This window comes from Chaetura pelagica, unplaced genomic scaffold, assembly GCF_000747805.2.
Source record: "Chaetura pelagica isolate M959 unplaced genomic scaffold, ChaPel_1.0 scaffold224, whole genome shotgun sequence".
In the NCBI taxonomy this organism is placed as follows: Eukaryota; Metazoa; Chordata; class Aves; order Apodiformes; family Apodidae; genus Chaetura; species Chaetura pelagica.
This window is the reverse complement of record NW_009953316.1, coordinates 866,758-891,417: the sequence shown is the minus strand read 5'-3', so window position 1 is coordinate 891,417 and position 24,660 is coordinate 866,758. Positions and strand designations below refer to the sequence as shown.

The following is a 24,660-nucleotide window of genomic DNA, read 5'->3' as shown; positions in this document are numbered from 1 at the left end:
ATGGAAAATGTGGAGGTGGTTGGTGGTGACCAACATGGCTTTACCAAGGCCTGAGTAATTTGGTGGCCTTTTGCAATGGGGTCACAGCATTGGTGGACAAGAGAAGAGCAACTGAGGTCCTCTACCTGGACACGTGCAAAGTGCTCCACACTGTCCTGCATGACATCCTGGTCTCAAAACTGGATGGGTATGGATTTGATGGGTGGACCACTTGGTGGATAAGGAATTGGCTGGATGGTTGCACTCAGAGAGTAGTGATCATTGGCTCAATGTCCAGATGTAGACCAGTGATGAGCAGCATTCCTCAGGGGTCAGTACTGGGACTGGTGGCTTTTAACACCTTTGTCAGAGACAGGGACAGTGGGATTGAGTGACTCCTCAGCAAGGTTGTTGATGATACCAAGCAGTGTGGTGTGGTTGACATGCTGAAGGGAAGGGACACCATCCGGAGGGACCTTGACAGGCTGGAGAGATGGGCCAGTGCCAACCTCATGAAGTTCAACAAGGCCACGTGCAGGATCCTGCACCTGGATTGGGGCAACCCCAGGCACAAATACAGGTTGAGCAGAGAATGGATTGAGAAGAGCCTTGAGGAGAAGGACCTGGGGGTGTTGGTTGATGAAAAGCTCAACATGAGTCAGCAATGTGCACTTGCAGCCCAGAATGCCAACTGTGTCCTTGCCTGCACCAAAAGAAGTGTGGCCAGCAGGCTGAGAGGGGTAATTCTGCCCCTCTGCACTCATGAAACCCCACCTTGAGTTCTGGAGCCCTCAACACAGGAAGGACATAAAGGTCTTGGGGCAAATCCAGGGGAAGCCCACAAAGATGATCTGAGGGCTGAAGCACTTTCACTTCAGCCTATTACCAAGTTTGTCTTTTACCTTCACAACCTAAATATGTAACCCAGACCCTTTTATGCCACCACTGATGCCAGATGCAGGGCATAGGCCTGGCTCTAGATCCAACCAGGCTGTCTCAAAGAGTTCTTACAGTTTTATAACTAATCGAAGAGCAGGAACACACCATGGGCTCCATTTCTGCACTGGCCTTTCCCTCAGAGCACAGTGCCAGATTATTGCCTCCCTTCTAGATGTAACTAAAAACCTGAGTCTTCCAACCAACCCATAAGATGAATGGTTTGAATCCAGGATTCTGGACATTATAAGGTTGGTTCTGAAGGCTTCCAAGTCTATCTAGCAGGACTCTCTTGCTCTTGGCAGGTAGAGTTAAGATCTCTTTCATTACATGTTATCAAGCTGGGAGAAGACATATCTCAAACATGTGGATCATGCATAAGAGCCAACACCATGATACTCCACCTGGATTCCTACATCTTTCAGCACCCCCAGCTTTCTCACAACTTACCCACACTGGATCCTCATGGTCACAACTTCATAGCCTGGGTCAGTCAAAAGAAATAATATCTTCTCCTGGTGACTCCCATCTGGGAGCAACTTGGCCTTCCTGCACCCAGGAGTCTCAGAATTGCCCAGAAAGGAACACCATGCAAATCTTCTCCAAAAATGACATGTTTTTAAAGAGAAGGAAACCAGGAAATCCTGTGTGGGAGATGGACACCTGGGATGTATAATAAACTGCTCTGTTGCTGTGCATCTGACAGCCCAGCCTGCCAGAGGTCATTCACAGCACCTCAGCAATTTCTCAGCGTTTAACCCATCCCTCCCAGTCACACATGGATGAGGGGAAATTCATACATCACGTGCTGACAGCCTCTTCCTTGCAGCTGGAGCATTAGCTGAGATCCCCAGTGAAGCTGCAGGTCAGGGAGGGATCCTGTGCCTCCCAGTGCCAGGGGCAGGCTGGGTGGGAAGTCCTCCTCGTGTTTTTGGGCTATGATGCTTGAGGACCTCCCTTTGGCTGAATGGTTAAAGCAGCAGAGGGATGAGGTGGGGATCATTTAGGGCTTTTTAAAGTCCTCACCATTTTGTTTCTTATGGGTTGGCTCTGGGTAGACCCTTGGTTAACTCCAGACCTCTCCCACAGCCAAATGGCTCTCCTTGCTGGGTAGGCAACCACTGTAGAGGGAGCTCAGGTTGCCTGATGTGATCTATAGTGTTTGGCAGGGAGGAAAATCTTAGGAGGAGGGGAACTGATTTTGGTCTCTGACTTCTTGGCTGGAACAGGCTTGGGCAAAGAAGGGCTGTGAGACTAAGATTAAAATTCTTCCTGGTTTATTTTTCCTTTTGTTTCTTTGTTTCCCAGATTCCTTTTCCCAGTGCCCAGTGTGAAGGAGATGAGCTATGAAAGTCAGGATGAGACATACTAGTATTTGAGTCAGAGTGGGGGTGAAATACTGACTTCAGTAGTTTGGAAGCTCCAGCTCTGAGCAAAAGCCTGTGCACCAGTTATGTGAGGGCCTGAAAACTACCATGTAAGCACATTTTATCCTTTACTTATGATGAGACAGTTCACCTGCTGAAGGCTGAGCATCCAACTCAACCTGTGACTTTTCTTGCTCTGAAGAGACTGGGGAAGAACAACCCCATGTGCCAGGACAGATTAGGGGATGACCTGCTGGAGAGCAGGGTAGGAGAAAGGGACCTGGGGGTCCTGGTGGGCAGGAGGATGAACATGAGCCAGCAATGTGCCCTTGTGGCCAAGAAGGCCAAGGGCATCCTGGGGTGCATTAGAAAGCGGGTGGTTACTCGGTCAAGAGAGGTTCTCCTTCCCTTCTGTTCTGCCTTGGTGAGGCCACATCTGGAATATTGTGTCCAGTTCTGGGCCCCTCAGTTCCAGAAGGACAGGGAACTGCTGGGAAGAGCCCAGGGCAGAGCCACAGAGATGATGGAGTGGAACATCTCCCTGGGGAGGAAAGGCTGAGGGAGCTGGGTCTGTTGGGCTTGGAGAAGAGGAGACTGAGGGGTGACCTCATCCAGGGTCACAAACATGTTCAGGGCAGTGTCAGGAGGACAGAGCCAGGCTTTGTGCAGTGATGTCCAGTGACAGGACAAGGGGCAAAGGATGCAAACTGGAGCACAGGAGGTTCCATGGGAATATCAGGAAGAACTTCTTTCCTGTGAGAGTGACAGAGCCCTGGGACAGGCTGCCCAGAGAGGCTGTGGAGGCTCTTTCACTGGAGACATTCAAATCTACCTGGATCCTGTGTGATGTGCTTTGGGTGACCCTGCTCTGGCAGGGGGGTTGGACTAGGTGATCTTTTGAGGTCCCTTCCAACCCCTGTGATTCTGTGTGAAACACCCTAGAGATGGGTTGAGAACTTCATATGCAGTCCAGGTGGGGTTGGTGACACTGCAGAGGTGCCTGTCAGCTTCAGGCAGCAAATCCCATCACAGTGATGTCAGATCACATGGAGAAAGCCAAGCCTGGGCTGGTTCCTTGGCTTATTTTTCCCCATTGAAGTGTAATTCTCCACATGGAGTGCATCTCTACAACCAGAGCCATGGGGCAGCTGGAGACCTTCCTTTTCAAGGTCTGTATGATAATAGGGGTTCAATGTCATTCTTTCCATGCTACCCTGTGGTTTTTTCAGACTTCTGACTGTGCTGCTGCAAAGTATGAGGAAAGTTTGGGCCTGAAGAACTGGCTCTGCCAGCAGCAAATAGCAGAACTACAGCACATGTCACTGGGTGTTGCCTCTCTTGCTGGAGGACATGGGCAGGTGGATGGATGCACACAGGCAGGAGTAGGAGAGAAAGGAAGGAGGTGAAGAATTATGTTAAAAAATTGATATTGATGGAGGTCAAAAGGAGTAGTGGGGAGGGAGATCCTGGTTTGAGGAATTCTTCATTTTTCTGGATAAAATTGCTTGGGGCAAGGGCTTCTAGAGAAGGGGCATTTTGGTAAACAGTGTTCCATCCTGATCAGTCTGTCCTGTGGAAATGTTTTCTCTCTTCTTGCTAAGCTTCCCCAAGTCAGAACAACAGATGCTAACAGCAAAAGAGCAATTAAACTACATGCTGGCAGTGCCTGGCAGTGACTCAGTGTTGGTGTAAGCTGGGGACACCTTACAGGGTACTTCCCATGGCTCCCCAAACCTCCCTGGAGACCTCCTTGACCACAGATGCTGTGCTTTTGTTTGCAGTGTTCCTGTCCTGTTTGTCCTTTAAGAGGCATGGATGAAGTGGCACCAAAGCCTCCCACCCGTCTTTTAGGACTTCTGAGTCTCACTGCAGTCTTGGTAGTGAGTCATGAGGAAATCTCTGAGAAGCACACTCCAAATTTTACCTTTCTGGAGGCATAGGCACCACGTGGTTTCTTCACCAACAAATACCTGACATTTGGGCAACCGTGACAGGGAAAACACCAAACACATTTCTCTGGAATTACTTGAGAGAAGCTCCCATGAAGAATTCCAGGACAATGTTCCCAGGCACCTGAATCAGGCTTTGAATACAAAGAACTTCACCCTCTTTGAACAAATTCTTTGCATCAGCCCTTGCAGAGGAGAGCATGTAGGAGCAGGGGGGGTGCAGGTGTTATCTACCCAGGTTCAGGGAAGACACTCACAAATATTATTAACATGAATAGGAAGCACCATGATAGGATGCTCTCTGGGAAAAGTAATTTTGTTCATTAATTACTTGCCTTATCTACCAACCTCGTTCCCTTTCTCTTTATTATTTTTTAATTTTCTTTCAAATGACTGTAAGTGAATTCAGTGCTGGGGAAGTTCTTTTCCTGCCTCCTCAGACACAGAAGCTTGTGTTACTCAGGTAGCCTTCAGCTGAATCTCTGGGGTTTTTTCTGTCTTCATTTCAAGCCCAAGTCTTTTATGGGCAGATGGAAAAGACTGTTCCAGGGAGATTCCTGTGATTTCTTTCCTGTGGACCACCTCAGCACCCTGGACTGACTGCATTTCATGCATGTGCCTTTGGCTCGAGCTGTGCCTGCTGCTTGTGACTTTGTGCTTTGAGCTTCTCCTCCTACCTTTAGCTTCCAGGCTTGTTGTGTCTGGTTAGTTCAGCAGCAAAAGGAGTCAGAGGGATGGGACTGAAGGGACTGCATAGCAGAGACCCTGCACCTTCAGAGATGTCATTTCCTTGTGTCTCTGACCCTTGAAGGTTAGAGTGGATGAAGGCAGAGGATGCCCATCCTCCCATATGTCAAACATGCACACTGGCTTTTTCAAACTGCTTCTACAGGGGGAAATGGGTTTATTCCAGGGTCCTGTGTGTTTCCAGCACAACTGCTGCCAGTCACTGCTTCAAGTGAGTTTGCAGTGTCAGGTGGGAAGCCACAAATGCCCCTGTTCACCAGGGCCACCACCTTCCACACACCTCCTCCCTCATTCCCACCCTCTGCTCCCCCCTGTGCCAGCAACCAATTTCCAATTCTTCCTCGGACAAAAGCTCCAACTTTCCAGGGATTTGCATGTGAAATGCTCCAGTTCATCACAGGGTTGAATGAGCCATCAAAAGTCTCCTCGGGGATCTATCTGCCTGGAGAGGCACACACACGTGTACACACAGCCCAGCAATGCCTGAGACCTTGGTGTGGTCCTTTGGCCACCTCTGAACCTTTGTTCAACCAGGTTGTATTTGATGAACTAACCCAGCCCCCCCTCCCCAGGGCGAGATTAGCCCAGACAAGAGGATCTGCAGCTTTTGGGGAGGGGGGTGAGGGGAAGGAGAAGGGACATCAAATCCCCCAAAGCAGGGGGAGGGAGGGATGTTGCTTATGGATGTTGCCTGGCTTTGTAGGGTGGGAGATGGGGGAGTAAATCCCTCGCACCCACGCCCCGCGGGCCCCCGGGGGTGGATTTATTCAATGGCTGGGATGGAGGGAGGAGCCCACCTGGGGACAGAGATAAGGGGCGGGCGGTGGGATTGCCGTTCTGCAGCATAAACCGGGGGAGTTATCGGGACAGCAACTCGGCTTCTATTACCATGCATTAGAATAGATTAGCAGGCAGAGCAATTAACATCCTCAGTGTCTCTGGCCAAGTGACAGGGCTGTGGTGGCAGGCAGGAGGCACCCGGGGAGGAGGCAGCGTTTCTCTCCCTGAACTGAAGCCCAAGGATGGAAGGGACTTTTGGTCTTTCACCCCAAAGCTGTCCCTGTTGGGACGTTCAAAAAAGCAGGGCTAGGATGGAGCTTTGGTCAGTGGTCTGAAACTTTGTGGCTTGTGGTCCCTGGCAATTTGCCCTGGGGAGATTCAAAGCTCCAAACAGGGAATTTCAGCTTTATTTAGTTGCCTTTTCTACATCTCTTTGAGATAAACAAGACCTCTTGGTTCCAAAATACCACCAGTTAAAAATCCCACTGATTTGGCTTCTCCAAGCTACTCCAGTGACCTTTTCCCCATCTCTGCCCATGCTCATCCTTGATGCCTAAATACCAGATTTTTCAGGGAGGCAAACCTGTTTGTAGTTAGGGTCCAAGGATGAATACAAGGGTTCAGCTCCTTCCTTGGATGCACATGAATTTGCTGAGACAGCTTCCCCTCCTCTCACCACCAGGACAGGCTTTCCAGGAATGATCCTGTGCATGATCATAACTTGGATTTGTCCTTCTTTTCCTGCAGCATCTCCTGCCTTTCTTTCCTTGATGGAGTAAGCCAGGCAGTGGATAAAATTTAACTCCTTCATGCCAGGGAGAGTTACATTTCAGCTACCCTCTGACAGGGATGGAGGGCAACCTGGAGGCCAGAAAGGGTAGACAGGGAGGATTGGTTATTTGCCACATCACTACGTAAAGTTTAAGGTCAATTATGTCTTCGTCTCAACATTTATGGCATTCCTATTCTTAGGACCCTGAGGGAACCTGGAAATGTCAAAACATTGCTAAAACTGACCTTAAACTTTACATGCAAGTGGGACTGAATCTTCTTCCTTTTCCTGACTCCAGCCAGAAAATTGCTTTGGCTCCAGAAGAGGGAAAGGCAAATTTCAGCTGCTCCCTCCTTCCCCAGCCTTGCTCCCCCCCTTGTGGTAAAGCCATCTCAGGAGACACAAAGCTGGCTCTGCACATTGTTCAGACTTTGGCTCAAACCCCCCCCCCCCCCCCCAATTATCCCCAGATCCCTTTAATTGCTTTGTTCCTGTCTCATCTTTTTTGTCAACCGGGAAAACAAACATTTCTCCCCAGTAAAAAGTAAAGCTGTCATATTGCATCTCATCCTGAAAGGAGGACCAGACTAACGGGACTGATTCAGACCATCACAGCCACTGCTTGAACCTTCAGAGCCTCCTGAAAATGAAAGGCTTTCTGTGCCCTGAAGTCCCTTTCCCGGACTTCTGTCCCCAGCTCTGGCTGCCAGTGCCATGAGGAGGGTTTGCACTTGCCTTCCACTGAGCTCCCTCTGCTGACCACCTTGCAAAAGGCATCAGAACCTACCTGGCTCATCCTCGAGGAGACGTTCCCTCCGGCCTCTGAGCAAAGACTTTGTGCAGAGAAGGGACCGGGAGCCTTGGGTGATCCTCTGTGCCATGTTTGAGCTGGGAAGGCAGGTCTCACCACCTGCACAGGAAAGAATTGATTCCTAAAATCTAATCTCAATCTCTCTGCATTCAGTTTTAAAACCATTTCCCCTTTAAAACCATCAGTCTATGCCCTTGTGAAACATCCCTGTCCAGCTTTTCTGGAGCCCCTTCAGGTACTGGAAAGTGCTCTAAGGTCTCCCTGGAGCCTTCTCTTCTCCAGGCTGAACACCCCAACTCTCCCAGGCTGTCTTCATGAAGTAATGGCAGAAGTCTCCCTGTCATCTCCCAGGCTCCATACCCTGCCCCAGCTTTGCCCAGGACACAAATACTGCTGTGCTATACGAGTGAAAAAGCACCAAAACATGGAACTGGGGAGGGGTGAGGAGTGGGATGAGTGGGGCAACATCTCCAAGTTGCACAAGCTGAGAAGCCCAGTGTGAGTGACCCCACACCAGGACAAAACAAATGAATGAACAAGTTGAGCCAGGCAAATGGGAATGGCAACATGAAGCCTGTGTCCCAGCAACATGTCCCATCCTGCCCTGGTGACCTGTCCTTGCTGGTGGGAATGGAGTGAGCTCTGGTTCCCACCTACCACTGTGAGTTTGCCAGCACTGGTGGGAAGGTTTAAGGAAAGGGTGGCTGTAATTATTCTGTCAAAGGATGAGTGGATTTGTCCTCTTCTGGAAAATGTCACCATTTGGAATCAGAAAGGAAAGCTGAAATGTCAAGACCTTTTGTAAAAGAAGCCACGTTCTCAAGTGACCCGTTTGGATGTGGTGGGAGGTTGTGATTTTGGTTTGCTGAGCTGACCCAACCCTTGAGCTGTTCCTCATGTTGCTCCCCCCTACCTTTGGCATCAGAGATGCTTCATGCCCCTCTTCTTCCCTAGGATCCCACCTCACTGGCCAGATGATGAGTTTTGTAATGCAAAAGCAGTCAAAAGATAAAAGGCTGTGCATCAGCTGGTGAGACTGCTCCAAAATGGATTATTCATCTGTTTGAATTTAGTTTCTGGGAATTCTTTTATTTTTTAATGGTCTGGGATTTTGTTTTGGTTTTGGTTTTTTGCTTTGGGGGGGAGTTGTTGGCTTTTTTTTTTTGTTATTTTATTTTAAATAATGTGCTAATTGCCATTTGTACCAAAAGTTCCCTCTGTTCTGAGCAGCAATGTCTGATTAGATTCAATCATCACTCTTTTGTCTTGAAAATATTTTTTAATTGACAAAAATTGAAATTGAATTGACCTTTCCTATTGCCAGATATTTTTTTTCTTTTTTCCTTTGGGTGAGGAGTGGGATGAGTGGGGCAACATCTCCAAGTTGCACAAGCTGAGAAGCCCAGTGTGAGTGACCCCACACCAGGACAAAACAAATGAATGAACAAGTTGAGCCAGGCAAATGGGAATGGCAACATGAAGCCTATGTCCCAGCAACATGTCCCATCCTGCCCTGGTGACCTGTCCTTGCTGGTGGGAATGGAGTGAGCTCTGGTTCCCACCTACCACTGTGAGCCAGCACTGGTGGGAAGGTTTAAGGAAAGGGTGGCTGTGATTATTCTGTCAAAGGATGAGTGGATTTGTCCTCTTCTGGAAAATGTCACCATTTGGAATCAGAAAGGAAAGCTGAAATGTCAAGACCTTTTGTAAAAGAAGCCACGTTCTCAAGTGACCCGTTTGGATGTGGTGGGAGGTTGTGATTTTGGTTTGCTGAGCTGACCCAACCCTTGAGCTGTTCCTCATGTTGCTCCCCCCTACCTTTGGCATCAGAGATGCTTCATGCCCCTCTTCTTCCCTAGGATCCCACCTCACTGGCCAGATGATGAGTTTTGTAATGCAAAAGCAGTCAAAAGATAAAAGGCTGTGCATCAGCTGGTGAGACTGCTCCAAAATGGATTATTCATCTGTTTGAATTTAGTTTCTGGGAACTCTTTTATTTTTTAATGGTCTGGGATTGTGTTTTGGTTTTGGTTTTGGTTTTGTGCTTTGGGGGGGAGTTGTTGGCTTTTTTTTATTTTATTTTATTTTTAATAATGTGCTAATTGCCATTTTTACCAAAAGTTCCCTCTGTTCTGAGCAGCAACATCTGGTCAGATTCAATCATCACTCTTTTGTCTTGAAAATATTTTTTAATTGACAAAAATTGAAAGTAAGACCTTTCCTATTGCCAGATTATTTTTTTTTTCTTTTTTCCTTTGGTCTCCTATTAGAAGAGTTGGGATATATTCACCTGCCTCTGTGAACATGAAGGAAATAAAAAGAAAACAGATAATAAAAATCTCCTCTTTCAACAGCTTTGGGTACAATCAAGTAAGACTCAGTCAGGACTAGATGCTGGTTTTCTGACTGTACTATTTCCACCTCTCCACAGAACTCTAAATAAATAAGGAATTCAATAAATATTAAACAACAACAATAAAAATAAACCCAAACCCCAAAAATTCAAATAAAAATTGAATAAATAAATAAATATATATATATAAACTGCCTCCCTGGTTTCCTCCTCCCAGGACTATTTGTCTCTGTCTATTTGTCCACTCAGGATATCAGTTACTTGGGTCTCCAGCAGAGACCACCAGATCTGGCTGATGATGTGTGAATTAGCAGAACAACTTTCCACCTCTCCACGAAGCCTTGTGGCCCCAGGCACTGCATGGGTCTGTGGAGCAGCTGAGCACCTCAGACCCTGCAAGTCCAAATTAGAAGAGAAAGTCATTGCATAATCTGATCAGGGGTTTGCATGCCTTAGAAAATAATTACCACTAGAAGGACTAGGCATAAGGGCCATTGTGTCTTAGAAATGCATCTAATTGACCATCCAAGTGATGTTGAGGGCTGCCTTGCTGGCAGGTGTGACTAAGGAAAAAGGCCATGGGACTGGAAAGAAGTTGGACCATAATGAATGGCCAGAGAGAAGGCTGGAGATTCTAGTCTGTAGAGCTCTCAGTGCAGCATGTGTCTCCAGCCTGGTGCAGGAAATGGGAGCTGCAGAGCTGCAGGGGTGCTCTGCCTCAGGTCCTAAGAACATCTGCAGCTCTGCTAGGCTCTAGGTACCTTGCATGGGAGGGGAAAGCACAGCCACACCTTCTTCTCATTTCCCTGCTAAGAAATCAGGAGTCACCCAAAACAAACTCAAGCATTTCAGACAGTGGTGGGATAGAAGGATGGACAAGAAGTGGGAGGGACAGAGCAAGGTCCCCCTTGGATGCACTTGTCCCACCTCACTGCTCTCACCAGGGATGGCCTCAGTTAGCACCTAATTCTTGGCACTGGTGTCCCAAAAGTGGGATCTGTTACCCAGTGTGCAAGAAGCCAATGATATACCACAGCACCACTATTCCCCCTGCTCCCTTCCCTCTGCAAACAGCAGCTCCTCCCCAGTTTTTTCCCTTTCCCAAGCACCAAAGTGGTCAGAAGAGACCTTCTTATTTCAGTCATCTTGAACCAAGCTCCATACCTGGCAGCTGTTGTGATCTCAGCCACTTTGTCACCATTAGTCCCTATTCCAAGAGGTGTGGGTGGCAAAGACACAACCCCAATCTGGGGGTGAAGAGGAGGTGCAGAGCTCCAGGGAAGTATGGGACTGGCTCTTCTGGATAGACTGATAGGATGGTAATAAGAGCCTGCAGGAGTGTATGGTGAGGATCCAACATGATTCAGGACCCCAGTATGTTGGACATGGAGGAAATAAAGATGAAGACAAAAAGAGGCAAGATGAAAACCGATGTTTTTTGACTTCTTGGAGTTTATTTTGTGTTATTTTCATTGTTGTTGTAGCTTTTTCTACAATAGGGTGGTACAAGTGTATCAACACTAAATACTAAAGGCAGAGGAAAGCATGCCCATGGCACACATGTCTTCTGTTAGGCTGGCAAACCTGTTTTCCATGCTGTGCATAAGGAAAATTAAGAGCTTGTAGGTGGGGGAGTACCTGACTTGACCTTACTTTTACCTGGTCTATGCAGGTGCTTGGAGCTCTTGGGTCTGTGCTCTGATTTCTGTACTGCAGATTAACCCTCTTAACCTTGGATACTTAGGGTAAAACAGTGGAGGTGCCACAGTGATTTTGGGCTTGGTTTGACCAAGCTTTAGCAAGGTAAAAGAGGCCTTAATATCTCATTGCAGAGGTGGAAGAGCACCTTACCCCTCCACAGCTGGTGTTTCCACCAGCAGGTTGCTTTAGGTCACCGATGGCACACCTGGGGTTTAACCATGATCCCTTGGGTCCCAAACCAGGGCTTCATCTCACCCTCAGGAGAACTGGGCTTTCCTCTGCTCTCTGACACACATGCATCTATGCCTCACTTTCCTGTCTCTGTGTGATAATGTTTCAACCTCACAGAGGTATCATGAAGTTTAATTAGCTCCAGACAAAGCCCTTTGAGATCCTCAGATGAGACAGGCTGTAGAAGAACAAAGTATTAATTTAATATTATTAAAGTAATTGGTTAGTGGATGGTGAACAGAGGGTTAGTTACCATTATTCTTAATGGGTGATGAGGAGGAAATAATGTTCCTCATGGTTCAGTGGCAAGACCAGTTTCTCAGTGTTTCTACTAATGGTTTGGACAGAAGCAGGACACTTGCAATTGTTAAAGGTGCAGCTGATAATGAAGTAGCAGGTGTTATTAAGACGTACAGAGAAGTGCCATGTCTACACCATAATCTTATGCAAATAAGTTCAGGAGTGGAATATACTCCTTTAGGTGTCTTAATTGTAATGTGATGCTATTGGGTGGGAGTCACACACCAGATAATTATAGCATGAATAGCATTGAATTAGGTTACGTGGCAGTGGAAAGTGATCTCAGCATATTGACAGACCCAGCATGTTAGAGTTACTGATATTTTATTAAAGCCCAACAGTTATTGGCAGCACAAGGTACTTTTTTCTGCATAAGCTGCAATAGACACAGCAGATGAGAGGATAGCAGAGTCACAGCCATCTCCCAGGACCCAGAGTGCACATTGACTCTCAAGAGAGACAACAGAAGTGATAAGTTGGGATATTTCATCCACCCAAACCATTCTATGATTCTATGATTATCCCTTTCACAGTCCAGCTGCTGTCTGCAGGCAGCTGCCTTCCAGGTGACCATTTTTTCTAAGGCAGGCTCTTGTGTCTGGAAGTATTTACTTATTAAAAGTCCCATTAGTTTTTATTTACAATTTGCTGAAGTTACTTTCTGGGCAGCAATGTCCCCTCTGGGCAGCTGCCTTTAGTGGCTGGATGCTTTGCCATGTTTGTGTCTGTGTTTCACCCAACACCATTCATGGATTTGAGAGGCAGATGCTGGAGGGCAAAACTTTGCTCTTCACACACTGAAACAATTTTCTCTGCTGTTTCTCTCCACTCTTGGGGGAGGGTAGAACATTTTTGGCAGTGCAGAGGAACACTGAAGCAAGAAGGTTACTTTATGACAGGTCTGTACCTTTTTCTGTTCCCCTGAAAATCTACCACGTTTCACCTCTGAAGAACCTCAGTTGCAGGTGCTGGGAAGACACCTGGGAAACCATGGTATGTTAACCCACAGGATGCTCCATGTCCTCCAGATCAGAGTAGATAAAGTGGTTAAGGAAGAAGAGATGGAGAAAACCAAAAGGCTTTGGAAAAGAGGCCCAAGTCCTCCCTTGCATGGCTAAACCTGCAAAACCCACTAGCAGCTGGTCTTGCTGCAGCAGTTGGGATTAGTTACCTACAAAGAATTATGCTGCTGGCTCAAGGGAAAGGGGTCTGTGTTGTTGACTAGAGAGGTTGAACCCTGACAGTGACCCCAGCTCAGTTTGGTTCAGCCTGACAGAGATTCCCCATCATCACACTCGAGCACCAGGCCTATCAGGATGTTTTGGGGCTTTTTCCCTCCTTTGTTTTAAATGGAGAAATTGCATTGAAAAATTCAGACAGTCAAATCCAAAAGCTAGGAAGTAGCAGAATTAAGGTCACAGGTGGAAAAAAAAGGAATAATAATGTGTGATCCTGTAATTAAAATCTGGCTTGCAGTGTGTCAGTGCAGGGAGCAGATTTAAGTGTGCAGAAGCTACTTTAAATCTGGCAGTACTTAATTCCTGAGGGTCTGATATGCAACCTTAACATTATATTAAAACCAGCATTAGTTTGATTTGTTTTTTCATCATTTCATTGTTTGAATGACAACACATCTTACAGCAGATATCAAGGCTTGAAGACACATCAGTCTAATATAGAGGGAGGTTTTGGTCTCAAGAGGTACATGTCTTAAATATGTATGACAAGTAAACAGCAAGATAAGATGCTGACCACTATGTTCCAGCTCACTGGTACAGCTGGAAATACAAACCAGGTTCCTAAATCCTTAACCTATACCCATGTGGTGTCCTCCTGCTCTGGATGTATTTGCAACCTACTGTGCCATTACACTTGAACTGAGCCTGGGTCTCTGCCCAGTTAATTTTAGAAAACCCAGATGTTCCTGCCATGCTGCAGCTGGAGGAAATAAATGGGAGGTAGCAGGACATCTTGAAGAATTTGGACACTTGTGTTTTGACAGGGAGCCCAAAAGGGCTTTCTTCCAAGCTATTCTCAGGAGAGGAGTTCCCACACCCTGCAGATCTTTGATGGGATTGCTGCATCTCTTTGTTTTATAGAAGTGCTTACCACAAGCTCAGGTCAGCATTTTGTTGTGGCTTTTGATCCATGATGGGGGACTTACAGTTTTGGGAATAGTTAATCAGCTGTCCATCCAAGCCTCTGGAGACTGCACATTTAAAATCCCTTATCCAGCATGCAGAAGAGACTTAATGGGATGAAGGGTCCTAGGGGAGGGAGAGTGGGAGCTGCAATGCTGCTACTGCTCTCAGAGCTGAAAAGTAAACCAGGAGTGTGCTGAGACTGGCTGAGACCTCCCTTCTTTATTCCTACTGTTGGAAACACAAAACTTTCCTCTGCCAGACAGATAGAGCAACCTGAGTTTGGAATTGGGGTGCTCATCTTACCCAGCATCAGCCACTAGAGAGAAACCAAGCCCTAAACTTTAAGGCTAGCCCCCAAGCTTTAGAATATTCAGCCATATATTGGGTTGCTTTTGCATGTGTTGCCTTGTATCCCTGTTTGCAAATCCTCATGGATATGGGTGCAATCTCTACTCCAGGGAGCAAGGATACTGAGGGGTGATATTGGAGCTAACACTCCAGCAGCCCCCGAGTGCTCTCACAACCATGACTCCAAAGTCTGAGAGTGGGTGAATAATTTAACATCCGTACTTAGTCTTTATAGCTGATTTTAATGGGGGGTAATAGCACTGCTAATAACAAAATCCATTGAAGACACCCTCTGCAAGTCCATAACATTAGCTTAATGGCAAAAGGTAATTGGCATGCAATTGGAGCTGTCCTTTTGGATTAACTCTGTGGATTTCCAGGCAGGCATCTTCCTAGAAGCCATGGCCTTGGCATCACATATGGAGTAAAATACAGATGTGTTTTACATTAAGCAAATGTACATTTGAATTGAAACAGGGTGCACAGCTACCAGTTCACATTGTTGACTTGTGTTTACACTGGAGAGGTGAGACAAGAGACAGTGACAGTGCTGAAAGCACTGATAGCAATTAGTGTGTGGTGTGATCTTCAGAGGCTTGTGCAGCCCAGGTACTGTGCATCCACCAATCCCATTGAACTTTCACTAATTGGGAGTACCAGAATTTTGAAGATTCAACCCTGGGTACCTCTAGTCAGGTGATTTCAAACCAGATGCCAAAAACCCCTCAACATGCCTGGGACTACTTAGCAGCTGCTGGGCAATGAATCAGAAGGTTGCCCCTTCCCAGCAGGAACATACCAGCATCCCAACAGTATCACAGATTTGCAGTCCCCTCAGCAGGGCCAAAGACTATGGACTGTGCACATCTACCCTACAAGGACATCCCTGTGTAAAATGTCTCACTGTCCTTGGACGGGACAGTTTTCAGGGCTACCAGGGGAATGTTACTCTGTACCTGTTATGTGGGTAGAGAGACAGAACATCTCTAGAGCTGTGCATCCTACCCAAGGCATGGGGCTTTCACCCAACACCTTCCTCCTTTCATAGTGTCCTTGCAGCTCTCCAGTTTGCTGAGCAATCCCACAGCTGTGACACTGGAGTTAAAGCGCTACAGGCCACCAGTGTGGTTTTCCAGCTAGTTGCAGTCCTTCTGGTACAGTATCGACTTACCATCCAAAATGATTGCTCCTCCTATGTCCCAGAGTTGTCCTCACCCTCACAGCCTGGCTTTGTGTTAACCCTGTCCCTCTCTGTTCCCCTTTGCCCAGGTGCACGAGGAAGGAGCGATGCGAGCGCTCCAGCGAGCCTCGGCGTTTTGCCTCGGAGATGAAGCAGTGTGTCCGGCTCACCGTGCATCCCAACAACATCTCCGTCTCCCAGTACAATGTCTTGGTGAGGAACATTAACCCTTGTCCCCCTTGAGTTTAATCTGCCCATGCAGACTGACTGACCAGGTATGTTCAACCTGGGATCAGCATGAGTGGGAAGTTCTGGCAGCCCCATGAGCGATGTTCTCCAGAATCCATTGACTTCCCCTGCAAATTTCCCAGCACAGAGAAAGATTCGCCATGGGATGACATTTTGGCCTTAGTTATCCCCTGTTTAGAGGTGTAGAGAAGGTTTTCTTGTTTGGTCTGAGGAGCTGAGGGCAGGTCTGAAGGGACTCAGTGCCCTGCAAGGGTTTTGTGCGTACAGTGTAGTTGTTTAATTCCTTAGAAGAAGCTTTTGTGTAGGCTGGGCATGGATTTTAGGCAAGGGACATTATCAAGATATAATGAGATTACTTTCTAGGATGAGGGATAGTAATTGTTATTTCAATAAGTTTCAATTTTCTATCATCTTGGGTGGAAGAGTTTATTTTTTAAGTCACCAGGACCTCTACCCTGTGGCAGCTTCAGCACTGAGTATGCAGGGCAGGGAGGCAGGATGTTGTGCAGAGGCACCCAAGGCTGCCTGGCTTCATGCTCTCTTGTGACCTTACCAGCACAAAGTTTAGCCTTGATGGCCTTGAACTACTTAAGTCAGCAGCCAACAAATTCACACACTGAATGGTGGTTGTTTTCTGGGCTTGAGGCAGGAAATCTCTGTTGAAGATCTAAGCAGTTTGCAGTTTCTCTCCTGACTAATGACAGCAGTAATTAAGTGGTGAGATCCAACACCGTCAGAGTGTTGAGGAGGCAGAGACCTATTATATTCAGGCTACTTGGGCTCTGTCCTTTTGGACATTCTAGTTTGGGCTGGAATTGAGTTGACAATCCAGACCCTGAAAGCTCCAACTCTGGATGAGTTGTTCACTCATCCCATACCCTGATAGGTCTAAACGGTGTTGCTCAAGGCTCAGCTGTCAGACATCTTCCAGGTGACAGATTTTGGAGTTCTGGGGTTTCTTCAGTGATAATGAAGTCAGCCTTTCAAAGCCTGAATGTCCAATCATTATTGCTTTGTTTCAGCCTCTTAACTTTGCTGTGGCTTTACTTTCCTGGGCTTCAAACAAAACTGATCTGAGACATCTTGAGTCCTTTGTTCTTCTGGGAGTTCAAGGTTTCTTTTTCTTATTCTCTCAGTAGTCACTGAATTCTTTCATGTTGGAATATTTTCTGGGGGACTGGCTGGCTCAGGGTGATTGAAACTGCTAAGAGAATAAAAGACCTTTACCTCTAGGTTATTTGGGCAGGGCAAGTCAAGCCAGAGCTGTTGGGATTGGAACTTGCCATTGTCTGACTGCTGCCTAATAATCTGCATGAACATCTCCACGGGAGTCTCAGCCCAGTCCCAGATAGACTGATGTCCCATCTCACCCACAGGCACCATAGATAGTCTCTTGGCAAATCAGGAGGGGAGCACTAAGGGATGAATGGCTGGTGGTGTCCTTACTGAGTGTCACTTGGTTCTAGTAAAGGGTCAATGATATTGAGTTCTTTCCCACAGAGGCAGAGAAAGTATCTGTGTGACCAGACAATGTTTTAGATTTTGGGCACTAACAGAGACTTGGGAAATTGCATCTGAGTCTGTCTCAGTCTGAGGACTTGGAAAACTGAGTCCTCTTCAGTCCAGGGCTGCTCCTGTGAGACTTGCTGAGAGAAGGTTTCCTTCTCCCCTCATAACAGCAGCTCCAGACCAGACATGGGGGATGTAGAACTTCTTGTCTGTTTAGAGTGTGTACTGGCTCATGATGTTTCTTTCCAAGTACTACTGCTCTACCCACTGGTGTCATCTTCTGCATGACAGGCCTTCATTCTTCATTGCCCATGCTCAGAGAGGAATATTTGCTAAGTAGAATGGTTTCCCCTTCTCCATTGCTATCTGTATTTATGAGCAGGAAGAATGGGCTCAGCCTGAATGCTAAATCCATCCAAGTAATCTCAGCTTTTTTCTACTCCCTATCCAAGACTCATTGCCATTCCCATTGCCCAAAAATGAACACACTCTCACAGAGGTTTTATGTTAGCCAGAGCTAAGGCCTGTCTGCTCAGCCTTTCTCCCTGATGGTGCCTAGTGAGATGAAACAGCTCCAAGCCTCCTTTAAAGGAGGCAAACACAGTGTGGGGGAGCCATAAGCATTCTGTTATGTTGTCATCCTCTCCTGCTTTGTCACCAGGACTGACCTCTTCTATTCTTTGTGATGGTAGAAAATAAAACTTGAGCATGCATTTGTGTCTCCTCTCAATGACTGTCACCTCAGATGGGGCCTTAGCTCGTGGAGGAGGCAAGTGTGGAGGACATCTCCATTTGTGCCTTTCTCAAGTGGCTGGCTCTAGTGGTTGGTCACAAAACCTCTAAATTTATATTGACTTGTAGGTCATCAGCAGGTGCTAGTAGTAACCTGGGATGCCAATTTGTCTTCAGACATGTTCAAGTGGGTTGGTCAGGATCCTCAGTGATAGAAAGTAGTGGTGCAGGACCTTAGCTGGACTGGGAAGTTAGCAGGACAAGGGTCCTTCTCCAGAGAACAACCATGGTGGTAACCACCCTTCATGACCACGGGCAATGAGATAGCAGTGCCAGTGGGTGTTGTGATCACTAAAAACATGAACGACTTCTCCTTCACAGCTTTGGTATGTATGACAGCCCAACACAGCATCTCCCCAGGGCCAACTGCTTCTTTGGTGGGACGGGCAGGAAAGGTTTGCTGTGCCTCTAGAGACAGGATTTGTTTGTGGTGGACTGAAGGCTGTAACTAGACTCTCCTTACACAGGAACTTGCTGGCAGAGTGCTCCCCCATCTGCTGATGCTAGGAGAGCAGGCCGTAGAGAGTTAGACTGGAGCGCTACAGTTTCTCTGTAGTCTGCAGAGAGCCTCTTGTGAGTAGCAGTCACCTTCCTCAGAAACCGCGTGCCTTGGGGCCACCAGAGCCCTGGTCTTCACAGCTGGCTCCAAAGACTCCCTGCCTAACCCTACACTTGCATGACAGATAGTGAGCACTCCCTCCTCTCCACTGCCCCAGCCAGCACTGGGGTGCAGTGTAGCTGTCCCTGCATAGCCACGTACCACCTGTGCCAGCATCAGCATCTCATCCCCTTCCCCCTCCACACACACATCCCTCTCCTGAGTCGTTGCTTTCTGTTGAAGGAGGATGCTCTCTCTAGCAAGAGGCTCTTTGTCCAACTTCTCCAGTGTAATTCTCTCCTGATGTCCCAGCTCTGTTTTTTGGCTTAGTATTCTCTCTTTTCTTTCTTTTTTTTTTTTTTTACCCCCTCCCCCATCTCTTCTTCCCTCCCTCCCTCTCTGCTTGCAGCTGGTCTTGGAGACCTACAATGTCCCTGAGCTGTCAGCAGGAGTCAATTGCACGTTCGAAGATCTTTCGGAGATGGATGGCTTGGTGGTGGGCAGTCAGATCCAATGCATCTCACCAGCTGCCAAAGAAGTGCCCCAGATCATCACCGAGAACGGTGGGTATCCCACAACTCCCCCACCTGTACCATTTCTCCCTCCTTTCCCTGCCCCACACCCCTGTGTCATTTGGGAGAAAGCAGAATTTGGCTCACAGGAGCCTGAGGACAGGGTTTGCAAAGCACGAGGAGGAGATGGAACCCTGTGCTGATGCTCACTGGTGGAGCTGCCCAGAAGCACACTGTAGCACAAGTACTATGTGTGTGTTTGTGTGTGCACACGTGTGCAAGTGTTGTGCTGTGACAGCACAGACTGGTGGTGTTTTCAGACTGCCACCGAGTGGCAGCTGCACATATCTAACAAAGCCAAGAGATGGATGTAGGACATTCACTCACCTTTTGCCCAGGCTGGTGTCACACAACCCAAGGAATGAAGCTCCATGTGTTCTTGACACACCCCATCCCCTGCAGCAGCCAGAAAGTCCTGCAGCCCTGAATGATCCTGTCTGTAATTTCATCCTGCTCCTCCCAGGATTAGATCTGTGTGCTCAGTACTTGTATCTGTCCCTGGCCCTTATTGCCTACAGCTGCTCCAGACTTGTTACTGGCTCCCTTTCCCAAAGTGATCCATCCCAGAAAAATACCTTGTCTCCAAGGATAGTCCCTCCACCCTCTACTTCCTTTTTTGTTTCCTTTTTCTAACAATTTTCTAGGTACTTTCAAGAGCACCTGCACTTCTTTACAGTGACTTTATAAAAACATCAACCCTGTTGATCACCCCAAGAGGTGCAGAGAGGACACTGCTGTTTTTGCCCTTGGCTTCTTGTGAAATTTTATAGTAAAGTTTGTCTCTGAGGATCCTCAGGCCACAGCAAATGAAGCCACACAAACTGTCCCCATAGTCTCCCCCCTGCTGTCCCCAGACTACAGCTGCACACGCTTTCCATTGCAGGTCCCAAACAAGCCCCTAAAGGGCTGTTACCATTTTCAGGTCCCACAGAGTTATCAGTCAGATTTGCCTACCAAGATAGATGCCACAGACTATTTCCTCAGTATGGACATCAGTCCCAGGCCAGGCTATAACCAACCAGCAAACAAAAATAGCAGAGGAAGCTGGAGGCAGGACAAGAGAGAGAGATTTATGTTAGACAGTGGTTTCCAGAGGAAACTGGGCACCTGCACTTTGTATCAACTTCAGCAGCTGATGCTCTGCACCTCTGCAAAGACCAAGTCCTCCATGCATAGTGTCAGGAGCTGGATTTGAGCCAAAGGATGTGTGGCTCTGTAGCACATCTGATCCCTGGAGCCACCCAATCCTCACATCCTGTTTTAAAATACATGCAAGACGCTGGCAAAGTTGTTAAATACGGAGCAGTTAAGGGAGCTGTCAGAGCTGGCAGCAGCAGATGGGCAGCAGAGTCGAGCACTGGCAACAAAATGTGTTTAGTGACACGCGTGGGGTGTGTGTATCTGAGTGTGTGTGTGTGCCTGTTTGTGTGCTTGTACGTGGGTGAGCATGCAGGAGGGCTCAAGCTGCCACAGCATGTCAAGTTCGCTTCACCCTGATTGATTAATTAATCTATTAGGTAAGGAGGAAAATAATAGAGGTGAAAAGGCCAGCCAGGTTGAAGTCTTGAATTAAACATGGGTTCCTTCCCTACCAAAATGCTGCAGTTATTGCACCTACTCATTATCTGCATCTGGTGGGCTCTGAATTGGGCTTTTGGCTTAAAGTGCTGTTGTCTGTCCAGCATGGGAGCAGTAGGAAAGGGGGTGAGGAGATGGTGTGTAGAAGCTGAGGTGCAGGCTTTGCTGTGGATGAGTCTGCTATGGAAATGGATTAGTCTTTCTGAAAGTGCTTGTGGATGGTCCGCATGCTGAGCTGGGGTCTTTGTAGCCAAAGGCTTGGATGAATCAACCTTGGGGTGAATGAGACGAGTGAATGTGGATGAACTGTTCATGTAGGAACCTCCCTGTTCATCCACACTTCCCAGACTGCAGCTAGGGAGCCCCTTCCCTGTCCTCACTGTCATGGTGTGTATCCTCCTTGCTTATTCCTCCATCCTGCTTTATTAACTTTTAAAGCATCTTTAGGGGTAGGATCTGAAGGTGGCCTTTTTCAGGCATAGTCGTCCTGGATATTGGGCCTTGTTAAGAGATATTAATAATGAGTAGATCTTTCTTTATGTCATCAGGAAAACAGGGGTTTTTTTATGCTTCAGGCAGAGTATCCACAGGCCGCCAACAGTCTGGGATCAGCAGTCACATCTTCCACAGGCCCCTTCTTTCTGGGGAAAAATGAAGAAGTACCAATAAAGAACTTTATGGACAGTACTACCTTTTAATAGTCTCCTAATTCTGGATATCTGTGTCCTGTCTTGGAGCTTAGCTTTGCTACTTGATGACTTCAGTCACCATATTTTTAAATTAGTAAGGTATGGTCTAGACTTGTTGTCATCATCCAGCCCAGACTCTGCTTCCAGGTACAATAATTTCCAGTAGTGAAGACACACTCTGTCAAGCCAGGACTACAAGAGGGGGAGATATATATTTGTTGGAGAACCAGGGTCTAAAAGTATTTTGTTGCACATCCTATAGCTATTGAAGACAGATTAGCCAAGGTACTGTGGGACGGCTCCAGGTTCAGCCTGGTGGCATGGCCAACAGGGTTTAACTAGGCTAACAAAGCCATCACACACTGATACATCTCTTTTTTTTTTCCTCAGGAGACCATCACATTGTCCAGCTTCAGCTCAAGTCCAAGGAAACGGGTATGACCTTTGCCAGCACCAGCTTCGTCTTCTACAACTGCAGCGTCCACAACTCGTATGTTCATTTCCTTTGATACCTGCTTTCCATTCCACCTTTGGATCTGCCACAGAACCAACTGCTGGCTGGGACACATGTCCCTCAGAAAGGTAGTTAGGTGTGGAGGTGACCAGGTGTCAGGGTGTAAACCAGGGTTGCTTGGATGATGGTCAGCATGGTGGGTGTCTCTCTTGGAAAGACCAAGAGTAGTATAGTTTTGTTCTGCTGATGAGAATCCTTTGCATAAAGACTTTGCCTTGGGAAGTGGTACATCCTCATGTGTCCCTCAGGCAGAGGAGCATCACAGCAGTGGGGAGTTTTCCAGGGAAGAGAGTCAAAAGCAAGTAATGACCTCAGTCAAAGGCCCCAACATCTCCCTGTTAAGCAGTTGTTTGTGGATGGCTGGATCCTTCCCACATATCCACACCTCCAACCTATGTCCATGTTGTCAGTCCCACCAGTTGGAACATGCTCCAAGTGGTTAGAATGGTCTTGGGCTTTCTGTTCTGGAAAAAACAGGGGTTGCTGGTTCCCGCATGTTATGAACTGAGCAAGGAACACCCACCTCACTTTCTCAAGACCCTCTTTTCCATTGTGTGAGCTCCTTTCCTGCCCTGCACCCCTTTCATCTGGGGTTTGACTGGCACCTTGGGCTGCTCAGGAGCTGCCCCACCAGAGCAGGTTGGCAGTTTTCCTGCAGAAAGATGCTTTTCTAGCAGGTAGATTCACCCCTGAGCAAGGCTGAATGGCTCTGTCCCCACCACTGAGCCATCAGAGGTGCCAAAAGCAGATAATTACTGCAGCTCAGCAATTCACAAGGAAAGGCAAATCCTATTTCTGTGTTCCTGCTGCTTTGACAAACAGTGTCAGAAAGCAAGTGTTGAGGGGAGATGGTGGTGTTAAATATTTATGGCATGTTTTGGTTTCTTACTTGACAAACTATAATACACTATCCATTTTTAATTTGATGTATCAGAGCAAGCACTTGTTACCAATTTGAAGAACAGCTCGTTGTACCAGAGCTGAAAGTAGATTGGAGTTGAGTGAGGTTTCACGGAGACAGAGGAGAGGGTGCTCATCTGCCTGTTGGGCTCAGCCAGGGTCTACTGGAGGCAATTTTTTCACTCCTGCCCATTAAAAACCCAGTGGCACATTAGAGCCAGGAAAATTTGAGCCCTCCAAGTATTTCAGAGCCTGCAGATCTCCAACAATCTGAGTGACCAGGAGTCTCTACCATCCACTATTTGTTCTGTGCAGAGAGTTTGTTGTGGCTCAGCTTGGTTGCTGGTGAGCAGACATTGTATTAAATTTAAAAAAAACAAACAACATAAAATAAAATAAAAAGTGTGATAGAGGTATAAGTCAGTGCTGTAACACAGCCAGGAGAGATGTTTCAGCTCTCTGCAGCATCTACAAGGCATAGGAGAACAAAACCTTGTAAGATGGGAGGAATGGCTCTTTCCTACACCCTGAGTAGGTGAAATACACCCTCTGATTCCCAGGCACCTGCTTCAAGACTCTTTCCTTCGCTGCTGAGACAAAGAAAAGAAGAATAGTGTTAATATATTGGCAGGAGTCCCATCACCCTGAGTAGATCTCACACTAATAAACAGTGGGAGTAAATTCCCTGCTTCATCCTTGCATTATTGACCTTGGTGCATCCTAGTTTGTGTTTGGCCTCCGTATCATGTGTGAGAGTGAGAGGATAAGCCAGCTGGGACTGCTGGCACCCAGGGACTGTCCTCCACAGGCATCACTCCACCCACCAGCCACCTTCCCACGATATGTCTTCAGCTCCCAGGGTACTGGTACAGTTCAGTGAGGAAGCAATGAGTTTCCAACCACCCCCTGATTATGTATTTTTTATTATATTCAGTATTTTGTTACGGGTAAAAAGGGGAACGCCTCATGTATGAAGCTGAGAACTTGACAGTCTGACTAAAAGCTGTAACAGGGTAACCAAAATGCAAAAAAAATATTTATTACTACTTTAGTTACAATTATATTAATGCAATCTGAATCATCTAAGTAATTCAAGACACTCCTGATCACAGTGACAACCACCTCAGGCCGTGGCGAGTTCAGCATCATCCTGAGACCTGACAGCGTTGGGTCAGTGCAAAGCCCATGGCCTTCTGCTAGTGATATTTGCTGGGCTCTATTTCCCTCTGAGAAACACTGTAGGCCTCAAGGTCCATCCTGTTGGCTGACAGGACCTGGCTGGCCAAGTGACTACTTTTTCTCTCCTTCTCCAGGTGTCTGTCATGCGTGGAGAGCCCTTACCGGTGTCACTGGTGCAAGTACCGCCACGTCTGCACTCATGACCCCAGCTCCTGCTCCTTCCAGGAGGGACGAGTCAAGCTGCCCGAGGTAGGCAGGGACATGGGCCATGCTCAGGGATGATCACAGAATCATAGAATAATTCAGGTTGGAAAAGACCTTTAAGATCATCAAAGTCCAACCGTCGACCCAACACCACTAAACCATGTCTTGAAGTGCTACGTCCACATGTTTGTTTAACATCTCCAGGGATGGTGACTCCACCACTGTCCTGGGCAGCCTGGGCCAGTGCCTGACCCCTCATTCATGTAATAAGTTTTTCC

At 47.3% G+C, this 24,660-nt stretch overlaps 1 protein-coding gene across 1 annotated transcript in view; it reads left to right on the top strand.

Moving 5' to 3' along the window:
* PLXNA4 (plexin A4) overlaps positions 1–24,660 on the top strand; it is a 443,819-nt gene that overhangs the window by 302,883 nt on the left and 116,276 nt on the right. The window contains exons 5-8 of the mRNA XM_009998100.1: positions 15,688–15,811; positions 19,156–19,309; positions 21,976–22,075; positions 24,313–24,427. Coding sequence (XP_009996402.1) covers positions 15,688–15,811; positions 19,156–19,309; positions 21,976–22,075; positions 24,313–24,427 — 493 coding nt within the window. The remainder of the gene's footprint in view (positions 1–15,687; positions 15,812–19,155; positions 19,310–21,975; positions 22,076–24,312; positions 24,428–24,660) is intronic.